A 13,452-nucleotide genomic window follows, 5' to 3' on the forward strand; every position below is an offset into this window, starting at 1 on the left:
TGTAGTTTACAGGTTTTCTAATATTGAGTTTATTATTTTTGGAACTAGAAAATACAAGTCAAATTAAATCCATGCAGCAAAACCACCTGATTTATTGCAGGCAGAAGTAACAGTAAATGACCCCATATTCCTGACCCCCTGCAGCGAACCCTTGACCACACTGAGCAGATGAGCCTGCTCGCTGGCAATGCCAGCCCCAAGCCTGGCCCTGTCTCCCTGCTTATGGTCAGAGCTTTCCTGCTTGTGTATCAGCCTCAGTGGGCCAGTCTTTTAGCACTTCACAGGGCCTGATTGTGTGACTCATAAATCAAGAATGGAACTAATATGGCTAATGGAGCGAGATGCCATGAGGAGACAAGGCAGCTGGTGTTGGACCATAAGTAATAATAAGTACAATGTATGTGCCAAACACGTTAGAACCTTAATATATATTGTCTTGTTTAATCCTTAAAACAGCCCGTGAAGTAGGCATTGTTCTTCCCATTTAATCAATGAGGAAAGTCCCTAGATTGGGGATTAAGAAACCAGAGTTCTTTATTTGCCAAGCAGAAATAGAGACACAGGCGTAGAGGACAAATGTATGGATACCAAGGTGGGGAGGGAGGGTGGGATGAATTGGGAGATGGGGATTGACATATATACACTACTATGTATAAAACAGGTAACTAATGAGAACCTACTGTACAGCACAGGGAACTCTACTCAGTGCTCTGTGGTGACCTAAATGGGAAGGAAGTCCAAAAAAGGGGATATATGTATACGTGTGGTTGATTCACTTTGCTGTACAGCAGAAACTAACACAACATTGTTAAACAGCTATACTCCAATAAAAATTAATATTAAAAACAAAATGAAACAGAGTTCTAACTTTTGTTCAGTTACCAATGAAAACTGAAAACACTAGACCAAATGAGTGACTTTCCAGCGGTGTTTCTAGAAACCCTGGGGCTCAGTAGAGATGCCCAGGGAATAACTGGGCTGCTTAGAGGGAAGGACTGCCTATTTGTACTTCAGCCGCAGCAGCTCTGCCTTGATCTCTTTTAAGTGTTGTCAGGACTGGCTTCGTGGGTGTGCAACCAGTGCAGCCCCACAGGGCCTGCCGGGCTCAGAAGGGGCCTGTACTTAGGGTTTAATGCTCTGCAGTCGCCATCTTGAAATTCTTAATAATTTTGTCTTTGAATTTGTGTTTTGTATGTGAAATACTATGGAACGATGGCACGTGTGCCAGGGGCTTGGAGCTCTAAATCATGCCTGGTCCCACTTCCTGTCGCCTCTCTGCTTCCCTCGATGTGTTCTCCACTGTCTGCTCTTGGCCCCTGGTGCCCTCAGCCTCCCCTTCCTGCCTTGCCACCTTCCTCCTGGGTCAACAACTGGGTTACCTTGTGGGGGAAGGGGGAAGGGATCTGTGTTCCATGTCCTGTAACCCCCTTAGGGGCCTGGCCATGGGCAAGGGGAGGACCGGGGTCAGGTTTGCATCTTGAAGTGTCTTAGGGTGGGACAAAGTGGGGGTCATCTGGACGTAAGCTGGAAGCACCATGGTGCATTCAGTGGATGGCTCAGGAGGGCCTCTTACCTGCCCTCAACCCAGGTACCAAGTTATGACCCACAGAGAAAATGGTAACATCCATATGGCCCCTTGTGGTAAACAGTCAAGGCAATACTGGCCAATGTTGAATCCCACTCAGCAGCCCCAAGGGCAGGAAGCACCCTACACTTAGGTAAGCAAGGTATCTGCCTTGGTCTTGTGCTTTAGAGACCCCCCTTTCTGCCCACCACCCCCTTCCATACAGGGCAGGTTATCCAGGGGCCAAGGGATCATACCTACAAAAGCCTCCATCCCTCCTTCAGGACCAGTTGCCTTTTTTCCCCCAGTCCATCGCAGACAAATATGTGATCCTATGTGCGTGATTAATACACAGCTCACAGCACTCGTGACTCACCTTGTGAGTTTGACAGCACTGGTACTGGTCTTATACCCTCTTCGATCAGACAAGTTCAATCTTGGGTGTTCCAGCAATGTCAGATTGCCATAGATATTTCCAAATGCTTGTGTTCAGTTTTTATACTTATCCCACAGCAGACCAGTAACAACAGTTTGCCTGGACCAAAATGAGAAGCTCTATTTTATTTATATATCTATCTATCTATCTATCTATCTATCTATCTATCTATCTATCTATCTATGCATGCCATGCTGCATGGCTTGCGGGATCTTAGTTCCCAGAGCAGCGACTGAACCGGGGCCCACAGCAGTGAAAGCGCTGAGTCCTAACCACTGGACCACTAGGGAAGTCCCAAAGCTCTGTTTTAGACTCTTCTGTGGGTGCCAGGACCCTGGAATTACCAGCCCAAATCACACCAAACCTGCTTCCAAGGTCTTCATGGGCCTCTTCACCTGATTCGTTCTCTGGGTTTGCACTCCCCTAGGCCAAGGGACAGCTGTTTGCAGGAGCAGTGGGGATGGAGATTGAGTATGTGTACTGGGGCGTCTATACACATGCATCTGAGGCACTGTTGATACAGGATGGTGGGAGGATGGGAAGAGAAGGGGGGCAGCCTGCCAGCTGGTGGAGGAAGAGGGACACAAAGATTTGGGGTGAGCCCAGCTGAAGGCATCCATTTCTCTGCACATCTGGAACTTAATCACAGTGCATGCCAGTCAGGAAACTTTGGACCAGGCATCTTCTATTGTGACTTACAATGCTCTGAATTCTGATTTCATTCCCATGGCCATGGTCGAGAGCCTGCACTTTGCAGAGCAGGTGGGTGACACGTGGACATGTGTGTCCTTTGGATCATTACCCCCTCAGCTGCATTGAGACTGCAGCCTCATCAGTTCTGCTCCTTCCTCCCTTAGTATATCAGATACACTGTGCCTGCCTCATGGCAAATAATTTCTCAACACTCTGGGAAAGGATTTTGTTTGTTTTCCTCAAGTTTCATTGAAAGCAAACCTAGGCTATCACCCCAAAAGTAAGATAGGCAAATGACTTGACAATTAAAAAACACATACATGCAATTAGCCAACAGGAACATAAATAATATCTCTAGTAAATAAAGAAATATAAACCAAAGCGATGAGATAATTTATTTTGCCTCTTAAATTGGCGAAGATAAGAAGCAAGAAAACGTTCAGTGTTTGTGAGGGTTTTGGGAACATTGCCATTTCATATACTGTTAGCAGAAGGGCAATAGGGTGATTGGAGAAAGACTTATAGAGATAAATCTGGCAATGAATTGCAAAAGACTTTAAAATGTGTCTATCTTTTGAAATCTTGAAGACATTGCATAGTTTCCTTACATCTGTTAGTTGCTGATGAAAAGCCTGATGTCAATCTCATTCTTGACTTTTTTCCCTCTTCTGAAACTTTTGTTATCAATGACATTCTGAAATTTCACTAAGATCTCTCTGGGTTGCGTTTTTCTTTTTATTTGTCCTGCCAAGTGCGTGGTAGGCTATTTCATATACATTTTAAAAATTTTATTAAGGTATAGTTGATTTACAATGTTGTGTTAATTTCTGCTGTACAGCAAAATGACTCAGTTATACATATATATTCTTTTTCATATTCTTTTCCATTATGGCTTATCACAGGATGTTTAATATAGTTCCCTGTGCTATAGAGTAGGACCTTGTTGTTTATCCATTCTATATATACTAGTTTGCATCTGCTAATCCCAAACTCCCAATCCTTCCCTCCCCCACCCCCCTCCCCTTTGGCAACCACACGACTGTTCTCTATGTCTGTGAGTCGGTTTCTGTTTCATAGATATGTTCACTTGTGGGGTATTTTAGATTCCACATATAAGTGATATCGTACGATATTTGTCTTTCTCTTTCTGACTTCACTAAGTATGATAATCTCTAGGTCCATCCATGTTGCCATTATTTCATTCTTTTTTTATGGCTGAGTGACATCCCACTGTCTATATATATGTCACATCTTCTTTATTCATCTGTCGATGGACGTTTAGGTTGTTTCCATGTCTTGGCTATTATAAATAGTGCCACTGTGAACATAAGAGTGCATGTATCTTTTTGAATTATAGTTTTGTCTGGGTATATGCCCAAGATTGGAATTGCTGGATCACATGGCAACTCTATTTTTAGTTTTTTGAGGAACCGCCATACGATTTTTCATAATGGCCGCACCAATTTACATTCCCTTGGTAGGCTATTTCAATTTGGGCTTTCATGTCTTTTGTCAGTTCTGAGAAATACTTAGTATTATTTCTGTGAGTATTGCTTCTGCTCAATTTTTTTCTGTTCCTTCTTTCTGGAACTCCTCTTAGATTAAGGTTGTAATTTCTGGATTTCTATTCTGTGTCTCTTTCTTTTCTTTTTTTTTTTTTTTTTTGAGGTACGCAGGCCTCTCACTGTTGTGGCCTTTCCTGTCGCGGAGCACAGGCTCTGGACGTGCAGGCTCAGAGGCCATGGCTCACGAGCCCAGCCGCTCTGCGGCATGTGGGGTCCTCCCAGACCGGGGCACGAACCCGTGTCCCCTGCATCGGCAGGCAGACTCTCAACCACTGTGCCACCAGGGAAGCCCTATTCTGTGTTTCTTAATGTGTTTTTCATGCGTTCACTTACCCCTTCCAGGAGAGTTCCTTGGCTTGCTCTTCCAGTTCACCAAATTGCTCTTTAACTGTGCCTGTCCTGCTATTCAGCTTCTATATTGAGTTTTTAAACTTCATTTCAACAGTTAAAACTATTATTTCAGGGGCTTCCCTGGTGGCGCAGTGGTTAAGAATCCGCCTGCCGATGCAGGGGACATGGGTTCAATCCCTGGTCCAGGAAGATCCCACATGCTGTGGAGCAACTAAGCCCGTGCGCCACAACTACTGAGCCTGTGCTCTAGAGCCCGCGAGCCACAACTACTGAAGCCTGCGCACCTAGAGCCTGTGCTCTGCAACAAGAGAAGCCACTGCAATGAAGCCCACACACCACAATGAAGAGTAGCCCCCACTCCCCGCAGCTAGAGAAAGCCCACGTGCAGCAACGAAGACCCAACACAGCCAAAAATAAATAAATTTTTAAAAAGCCGAAACTATTATTCCAAATATTTCTAATTGAACCTTTTTGGTCACTCTTGTCCTCATATTATCTTCCCTTATTTTTCTGAGCAGATTAAATACACTTATTTAAAATTCTGTGCTACATCCTGTATTAATTCCATTTCCTTTGAGGTCTCCATTATAGAGTCTGTTGTCTCTCTTTTTTGGTGTTGACCTTCTCCAACTGTTTGTATATTCTTATTTTTGTACTAATTTCTGTCACTGAAATTTCCTGTTACAACATCAGCTACATCTCTTTAAGAAGCCAGCTTGGAAGGCAAGGATGGAAACAACTATTGGCTTACTCTACTGGTACTGTTTTCAGATAGCAAGCCTTCTTGGCATGACTTTTCTCATTCTCTCAGGTGTTACTAGCCCCTGAGAGCACTGCCCTTCTCTCTGAGCCAAGGCCCTCTCTGTGCTGTTTCTACTCAACTATACCTCTGACACAAAATGTGTGGGTTTTTATCCCCTAAATCAACCAATTCTCCAACTCTCCACACACCAACTGGGTGTCCTACTACTCAATTCAATTCTGACACTAACTGTCTGGGGTTAGCACAGACCCACAGGTTAAGGGCCCAGTCCCCCAAGACTGCCTCTCCCCCACTTCAGACACCAGTTGCAAGTCCCAGGCTGCCACCTGTACTTCTGACCAGCTGGCTATAAATCAGGGTTCTCATACCCCCTCCTCAGGTTCAGTAATATGCTAGAATGACTCACAGAACTCAGGAACACTTTACTTATGTATACCAGATTATTGTAAAAGATATTATAAATGAAACAAATGAACAGCCAGATAAAGAGGTACAAGAACTCCAAAAGAGTTCCAAGTGCAGGAGCTTCTGACAAGCTTCTGACTGTGGAGTTGGCGTGTGCCACCCTCCCAGCACATATATGCTTTCACCAACCTGGAAGCTCCCCCAAACGTTGTCACTTAGGGATTTTTATGGAGGTTTCATCATGAGGCATCATCAATTACTAACTGAATCTCCAGCCCCTCTCCCCTCCCCAGAGGTTAGAAGGTGGGGCTGAAAGTTCCAAGCTCCTAATCAAGGTTAGGTCTTCCTGGCAACCAGCCCCCATCTGAAGCTATCTAGGGGCCACCAGGAGCTGCCTTGTTAATAACAAATAGGTCTCCTCTGTGTCCTATCACTCATGAAATTCCAAGGAATTTGGGAGCTCTGTGTCATGAAGTGCGAGCAAATACCAAATGTTGTAACAAAAGATGCTGCTATCACCCCTGTTAACTCAGGAAATGGCAAGAGTTTTAGGAACTCTATGCCAGGAACTGGGGACAAAGACCAAATATATATTTCTTTTTATATCACAATGTCCTACCCTCACAGACTGCTCCGTCATTGCCATCTGGCCTCAGCTGGTGGAGGAATAGAATGAATGACCTACCTGGCTGCCCTTGGCCTCCCTGTGGCCATGACAGAGCCTCTGCTGGCTTCTCGTCTCCCACTTGGCACTCGCCCTCACGCTCCCTGGACTGCGTTTTATCTTTTCAATCAGATACTCTTTATCCATGAATTTCTCTCTGTAGTTCTCCTCTTGCTTTTTTTTTTTTTTTTTTTTTTTTTGGCCATGCCACGTGGCTTGTGGGATCTCAGTTCCTTGACCAGACCAGGGGTTGAACCCATGCCCTTGGCATTGTAAATGCAGAGTCCTAACCACTGGACTGCCAGGGAATTCCCTCCTCTTGCTTTTCAATTAGGCTATATTTAAACTTCATTCTATCATTTCTTGGCATTTCATGGAAGGAACACATGCTCAGTCCAATACCTTGAGGTGGAATTATGTAAAAAACGATATATAAACTTCAAACCAGTAACCCACTTCTAGGAATTTATCCTAAGGAAGTAATTAAGAATAAAGCTTTAACCCCAAGGAATTTCATCATAGTAACATTTGATATGAAAAAGTGAAAACAGATATCCAATTAGAGGGATTTAGTTAAATGTGACACATCCATACAATGACAGAGGAAGTATGTGAAAAATAATATGGCAGAACATTTAAGGGTATAGAAAATGTCATTGATGTATTATTAAGTAGAAATTTCAGGTTACAAAATTATTTTAAAGTCTCATTTTTGTAAAAAAAAAAAAACCACACATGTTCTTATAGAAAATGGTAGCTCTGCATGGTGGGATTTCTGCTTGGCTTTTTTTTCTTGTTTTTGGCTGTCTTTTTTTCCACACTCTTGGAGATTGTTTTCAGTAACTGCTATGTGCAAGACTCTAGTCGCATCCTCTGCTTCCCTCCCCCAGGTGGGCTGGAAGATGGCATGTCCTCCAACAGTGTGCCCCGATCGACAGCCCCAAGTGGAATATCCAACCCAGAGAAGAAGATGAGCTGTGGGACCCAGTGCCCAAATCCCCAGGGCCTCAGCTCAGGCCCCCTGACCCAGAAACAGAATGGCCTCCGGACCACAGAGGTAGGTCGCAGCCACAGAACAGACTTGGGACCGGAGACAGGGGGAGAAGGTTGCTTCAGGGCAGAGCCAAGCTGAGACAGCACCCAGGGAAGGAGCAGTGACAGCTCACCTTGCCAAAGGAAATTCTCCACCCACCCGTGTGAAAATTGTTGCAAAGAAAATAGCAAGGCTCCCCCTCCCACCCCCTGCCTTGAGGGTTGCTGTGTTTTGTTGAATCAGCGGAAATGGGTCCTTGATATTAGCGCTCTAAAGGAAGTGTGTGTTTGTTTAAATACAGCTTTGTTCAAGGACCTCCTTTGCTGTCGCAGCTCTCAGCATCTTGATAATGAGGTCCGTACTGGCTACGGGAACTAGTCTCAGGCCAGGCAGTCGGCCATCGCAGGGGTTGGCAGGGAAGAAGACCAGCGTTGTGGGAGCCAAGCCTGGTGTTCTACCTCACACCCTCCAACCAGGTGGGCAGTGGGAGGGTCTGCAAGGGGGGTTCTTGTTGCAGAATGTGGTGACAGCATCACCCCACACTGTTGTGTTGGAGATGAGGCAGGGCTACGGAGTCCCTGGACCTACCTGGCATCCTGTCTGATTCTTTCCTCTCCTGCTGCCCCGACCGCTCCTTAGCAGACCAGCGCAGCCGTCTGCCGTTCCTCCCTCATCTTCCCCATCCCCTCTAGCTCCCACCTTCAAAGTCCACTACTTACCCAATACTCCAAATCCATTTTTCCCCTCTCCCCTGTCAAAACTTACTGGTCCTGTCCCTCAGGCCAGCGCCCTCTGTTTTCTGAGGATCCAGCTGGGTTATCTAACGATGGAATTCTTGCCCATATCAGTGAGTTCCCTTTCTAATCTTTGGTCAGAAAACCTGTTGCAAATTCAATTAAGTAAGTAGCTTTGCAGGAATCACTCAGTCTCCCAGAGTCTCAGGTTCTTTATCCACACAATGGAAATAGTACCAAGATGAGAGAACAGATGGGCCTGTTCTTTGTGAACTGAGAGGTGCTGTGAGAAAGGCAGTAAGGCACCCAGCACCACAAGCCAATTAAAAGAAACACTGATGGTGGCTCTTCAGACATGTAGAAGGTCATGGGTGGGGGGTAGATCTGAGGGCAGCAGTGGCCTTCCTGGTGTCCTGTATTGCCTGCTTTGTCTGTGCATAAGCTGGCCTTCTAGAGGCCCGAGCATCATCGCCATCTCCCAAGGCAGTCTGGGCCCCACAGAACTATGCTCAGAAGCTTGGTCATTGCTCTAGGGCAGGCCCTGACTTTTGTACCCTAACCTCCTCCCCACACTGTGCCCTCACCTTTTGAGCCAAGATGTTCCATGAATGGGAGGAAGTGGCTTTGCCTGTCACATGCTTGCTTTCCAACCTCACTTCCGTCATCCATCACTTTAAAGTTGTGTTCTGCAATTTACAAAGTGCTTTTAGTTCTACTGGCTCATTGAATCCTCCCAAGAGCATGTAAAGTAAGCGTCATCCCATTTCAGAGACAAGGAAACTGAGATGTACTTGATTGATGACATGAATAGGTCATATAAGTGCTAGAGATGGGTGTTGGTAACTTTAAATTGAAACAGGTGACTATTAGAAAAGTGGAGCGTAGAGATCTTAAAGTACTTTTTTGTCAAAGAATAATGTATCAATCAGCTAATGCCACAATAATGCTGCATGACAAAGCAAATCAACATTCAGTGGCTTAAAACAACCATCTTTTTCTCCTCACAATCAGCCACAATTTGAATGGCTAGGCCTGACTTCAGGCTCCAGGCTCCAGGTCTAGCTCAGTCTGTTCTGTGTATTTTATTCTGTGAATCAGGCTAAAAGAGCAGCAGCTCTCTGAGGTATATTATCATGGCTATGGCAGAAACCCAAGAGGGCAAACGCATTTCATGTCTCTGCTCACACCATACCATCTAACCTCCTATTGGCCAAACCCAACATCAGTAGGACAAGGCAGTGTACTCTGTCCCCCGTAGAGAGACAGCAAAGGATTAGGGGCAATAGTGCAATCTACCACATATAACATATATATAGAAAAATGTACAAGTCTGTCATAAGTTCAATGAATTTTAATAAGGTGACACACCTGTGTAACCATCTTCCATATGGAGACACAGAACAGTATCACTACTCCAAAAATCCCCTGTGTGCCCCTCACCACGGTGACTGGGATATGCCAGTCACTGTCCACACCCCAACAATATAACCACTGTTCTGACATCTAGCATCATAGACCACTTTTGTTTATTTTTGACTTTTATAGATGGCATCATACAGTATTTGCTCTTTTGTGTCCAGCTTCTTTTGTTCAACATTATGCTAGTGAGAATCATCTATGTTGTTGTGAGTTGCAAACATGTCCTCATTTTCATTGCTATGTATATTTCATTAAATGAATATACCACAGTTTAACCCTTCTACTTGAAGGACATTTGGGTTGTTTCCAGTTTGGGGCTATTGTGAACAATATAGCTGTTAACATTCTTGTACCCTTAGGTGGACATTCACTTCTCTGGGGTATGTATATATACCCAGGAGTAGAATTCCTGGCTCATAGGATGGGGATATATTTGACTTTAATAGATACTGACACAGTTTTCCAAAGTGGTTGTACCACTTTACATACTGACCGGCAGCAGATAAGTTCCAGTTACGGACCATAAGAATTTAAGGCCAGTAAGTCGTGCTTAGTCCTGTCTTTCTTAGGCCCGTGAGAGCAGCCTGCTAGGTGCCGTCTGGGGTGCTGAGCACTTCCTTGTGTTATCTCACTTGATCCTCGCAGTGACTCTACAGTGTGATATTGTTGTCTCCAGTTCACAGACAAGAATGGAGACTCAGGCGGCTCGGGAAAGCTCTCCGCACACCACACAGGCGTGCACTCTGGGAGCTTGCGTGGTAGTTAAAATGGGGCCGGGTGGAGCCAGCCCGCCTCGGACTCCAGCCACAGTGAAAACTGTGTCGCAGGGGAGTGAGGACCACGCACCTCACCAACACAGCACCAGGGGGCAGATGCCACACACTGATAAGCTGGTCACAAAACCAAATGTGAAATTTTGTTTTCACGATTCAGTGAACAATGCTGTGTTGTAAGTATTTCCAAAATAAGATCAGGGAGCGGATAGCTTCAGTTTTAAGCATTCAGACAATTGCTGAAATGCATCAGGGGTCTTCCTGTCCTGAGACCTCACCAGCCACCAGGCATCCTGACTTCCTCAAAGGCAAAGGTTTCTACTTAAGGTGTCAGCTTACAAGACAAGTCAACCTCTGATTGAAGCTTCTGTCAGCAGAGCTATCTCGTACCAACACAGATCTCAGCTGCCTAGAATCTGCCTAAGGAAAATAATTTTCTTCCTATTCCGTCCAGGGCCTTTGACATACTGTCTCTTCCTAGCTTGTTTCATACTCCAGGCTAGAGGTTCCTGCGTTTTCTGTGCCTGGCTCAGGCAGTGTCTAGCTCACCTCTTCTGGTCCGCCTTTGCTCCCCCCAGGATGAACTATTAGCACCTCACCGCGTTCCCCTGGACGTTATCTGGCCACCGGCTGATGGTTCTTGGGCACTTTTTTAAAAGCTTTCCTTCTCCAGAAGAACCCGTTCATAAAGCATGCATCCTCATGCACGTGTCTACACAGTGTTCCCGTTCCGATTTTTTTTTTTTTTTTTTTTGCGGTAGGCGGGCCTCTCACCGTTGTGGCCTCTTCCGTTGCGGAGCACAGGCTCCGGATGCACAGGCTCAGCGGCCATGGCTCACGGGCCCAGACGCTCCGCAGCATGTGGGATCCTCCCGGACCGGGGCACGAACCCGTGTCCCCTGCATCGGCAGGCGGACTCTCAACCACTGCGCCACCAGGGAAGCCCCCGTTCAGATTTATAGACCAAGTTTGTCCAGTCACTGGGCCTGGAAGATTTCCTCATCAGGTCCTATAAGCACTCTTCGGATTCCTTCATCTAATGTTCGTCCCCTGAGTGCCATGTGGGTGCCAGGCACTGTTCTGATGCCAAGGATCCAAGAGGGGAACAGGCACATGTGCCCTTTGCTCTGAAGCAGTTGCCAATTTTTTTTTTTCTTTTTTGATGTTCTAGCAAGGCACGATTTAATAAAATAGAGTCCTTGGTCTCAAGGTGTTCACAGTCTAGTAGAAGAGACATAGCAGTGAATACACTATTATAACACAGTGTGGTAAGCGCTATTATACAGGGGGTCATGTGATGCTGAGGGAGCCCCCAGGAGGGGCACCTCTTGTGTGCTCAGTACAGCGCCTGGCACTTAGCAGGGGAGCAACAAAAGTCTGTCAAGGGATTGAATGAATAAACCCAACCTGGATGTCAGAGAAAGCTTTCTGGGGGAAGAGAAGCCATATCTGAGAGCAGGAGAAGGAAGGGGGAGGGCTAGCCAGGTGAAAGTGGTGGACTAGGGTTGGGACGAAGGGGCACGTGATATAGCAGTGGAATGTGCCTTGAACTCTCCCAGGTTCTGGAACATGTGCCCAGCTCAGGATATTGTGCATAGTAGGTGCTCAGTGAAAACACGGGGACCCTGTAGGGTCTTCTATTCAGGCCTCTGTTGTGCAACTTCAGGAAGCAGCTTCTACCACTCCCTTGCACTGTGTGCACAGGGCAGTCACAGCCTGCAATGCAGGTGCTGCCTTTGGAGTTGAGCAATGTGGTGCTACTTCCTCAGAATCCAGATGTCTCTGTCTGTCCTTTTTGATGCTGTCTGTCATCTGGTTCCACCGTGCTTAGTCTCCCTGTTTTCTGCAGTCTTCTCAGTACACACCCTTTGCTCCTGCAAAGCCAGCAGCTGCCCATTTTAATGGCGCTGAGCCTGGGGAGGCAGATAATACAGAATAAATGAAGATAGATTTGAAATGGTGCTGCGAAGGAAAGAGAAGGCCCCTGGAAGGGGAGAGCAACTACTCGATTTAACATAGATGTGGTCCACAGTTCAGAGCACTTTCCAAAGGGCCACAAGGGGCAGCTGGCTTTGCTGATGCCTGGGGGCAGCTGGCTTTGCTGATGCCTGGGAGCAGCTGGGAGCAGCAGCGTTCGGAGCCCTTCTCCACTCTCTGTCTCATCAAACAAACCACATCTTCTTTCAATTCCCTCTGGCCCCTGTCTCATGCCCAGCATTAATAGGTGCTAACTGGCAGAAAGATTGTGGCAAAAATGATGTCTCACAAATTGGAACTGTCTCAGTGGGGCGCTCTTTCTCTAGTAAACCTTGATTTGCTCCAGTCACTTGGGGCCTTTCTGACTGTGCAGCATCTGATAAATCATCGACTGTCTCCTCCCCCAGCCTTCCCTGAGCTCAACAAACAAGCAAGGGGAAGCTCTGTAGCTGCTTGTTCTCTCCTGCTAATTAATTACTCAGGAACTCTGGGCTGCCTCCAGACGTTTACTCTCCAACGTGAATGTGCCGTTTCTTCAGGCTTAGGACTCTTGTATTTCTCCTCCAGAGGTATAGCCTCAAGTATTCAGCTAAGGTAGAAAAGTGGATGGTGGATGTAGCTTGGGGCAGACGAAGCTCTGAGTCTGTGGCTGGCCTCCCAGTGAGCCTTCACGTCTTCAGAGGTTGCATCTCTTTTAGTTGCTTTATTATTCTTGGCAAAGTGGCCAGACCTTGCCAAAGAAATTAGCTGATGCCTGGACTGATTCTCAGCTAAGTAGCCTCATCCTTCTGCGCTTCCTGCCCACCCCTCCCCCACCCCCCCTCCAGTGTCTGACTGTCAGCAAGGCTTGGTGCGGTCCAGGAAAGGTAGGTGAAGCCTCAGAGACGTGGATGTGACCAAAGAGGGAGGCCTAATCCAGAAAGGAGGATGGGACCAGCCCAGAATTTCTCCTGATTGGTGGTAATACGAGATCCGTGAGGAGAGTTTGGAAAGTAAATATGAGTCTCTCCTAGAGAAACAAAAACATGACATTAAAAGGAGAGTGAAAAAAAGAAACCATTGAGGACAACCAGAG

The 13,452-nt window shown here is 46.3% G+C and overlaps 1 protein-coding gene across 2 annotated transcripts in view; it reads left to right on the top strand.

Moving 5' to 3' along the window:
• BAALC (BAALC binder of MAP3K1 and KLF4) overlaps positions 1-13,452 on the top strand; it is an 87,766-nt gene that overhangs the window by 65,644 nt on the left and 8,670 nt on the right. The window contains exon 2 of one of the 2 annotated variants that reach the window (XM_060128246.1): positions 7,332-7,498. The exons of the other annotated variant lie outside the window; for it this stretch is intronic. Coding sequence (XP_059984229.1) covers positions 7,332-7,498 — 167 coding nt within the window. The remainder of the gene's footprint in view (positions 1-7,331; positions 7,499-13,452) is intronic. 2 annotated transcript variants of the gene reach the window in all.

This window comes from Lagenorhynchus albirostris, chromosome 17 (assembly GCF_949774975.1).
Source record: "Lagenorhynchus albirostris chromosome 17, mLagAlb1.1, whole genome shotgun sequence".
NCBI classification, from domain to species: Eukaryota; Metazoa; Chordata; class Mammalia; order Artiodactyla; family Delphinidae; genus Lagenorhynchus; species Lagenorhynchus albirostris.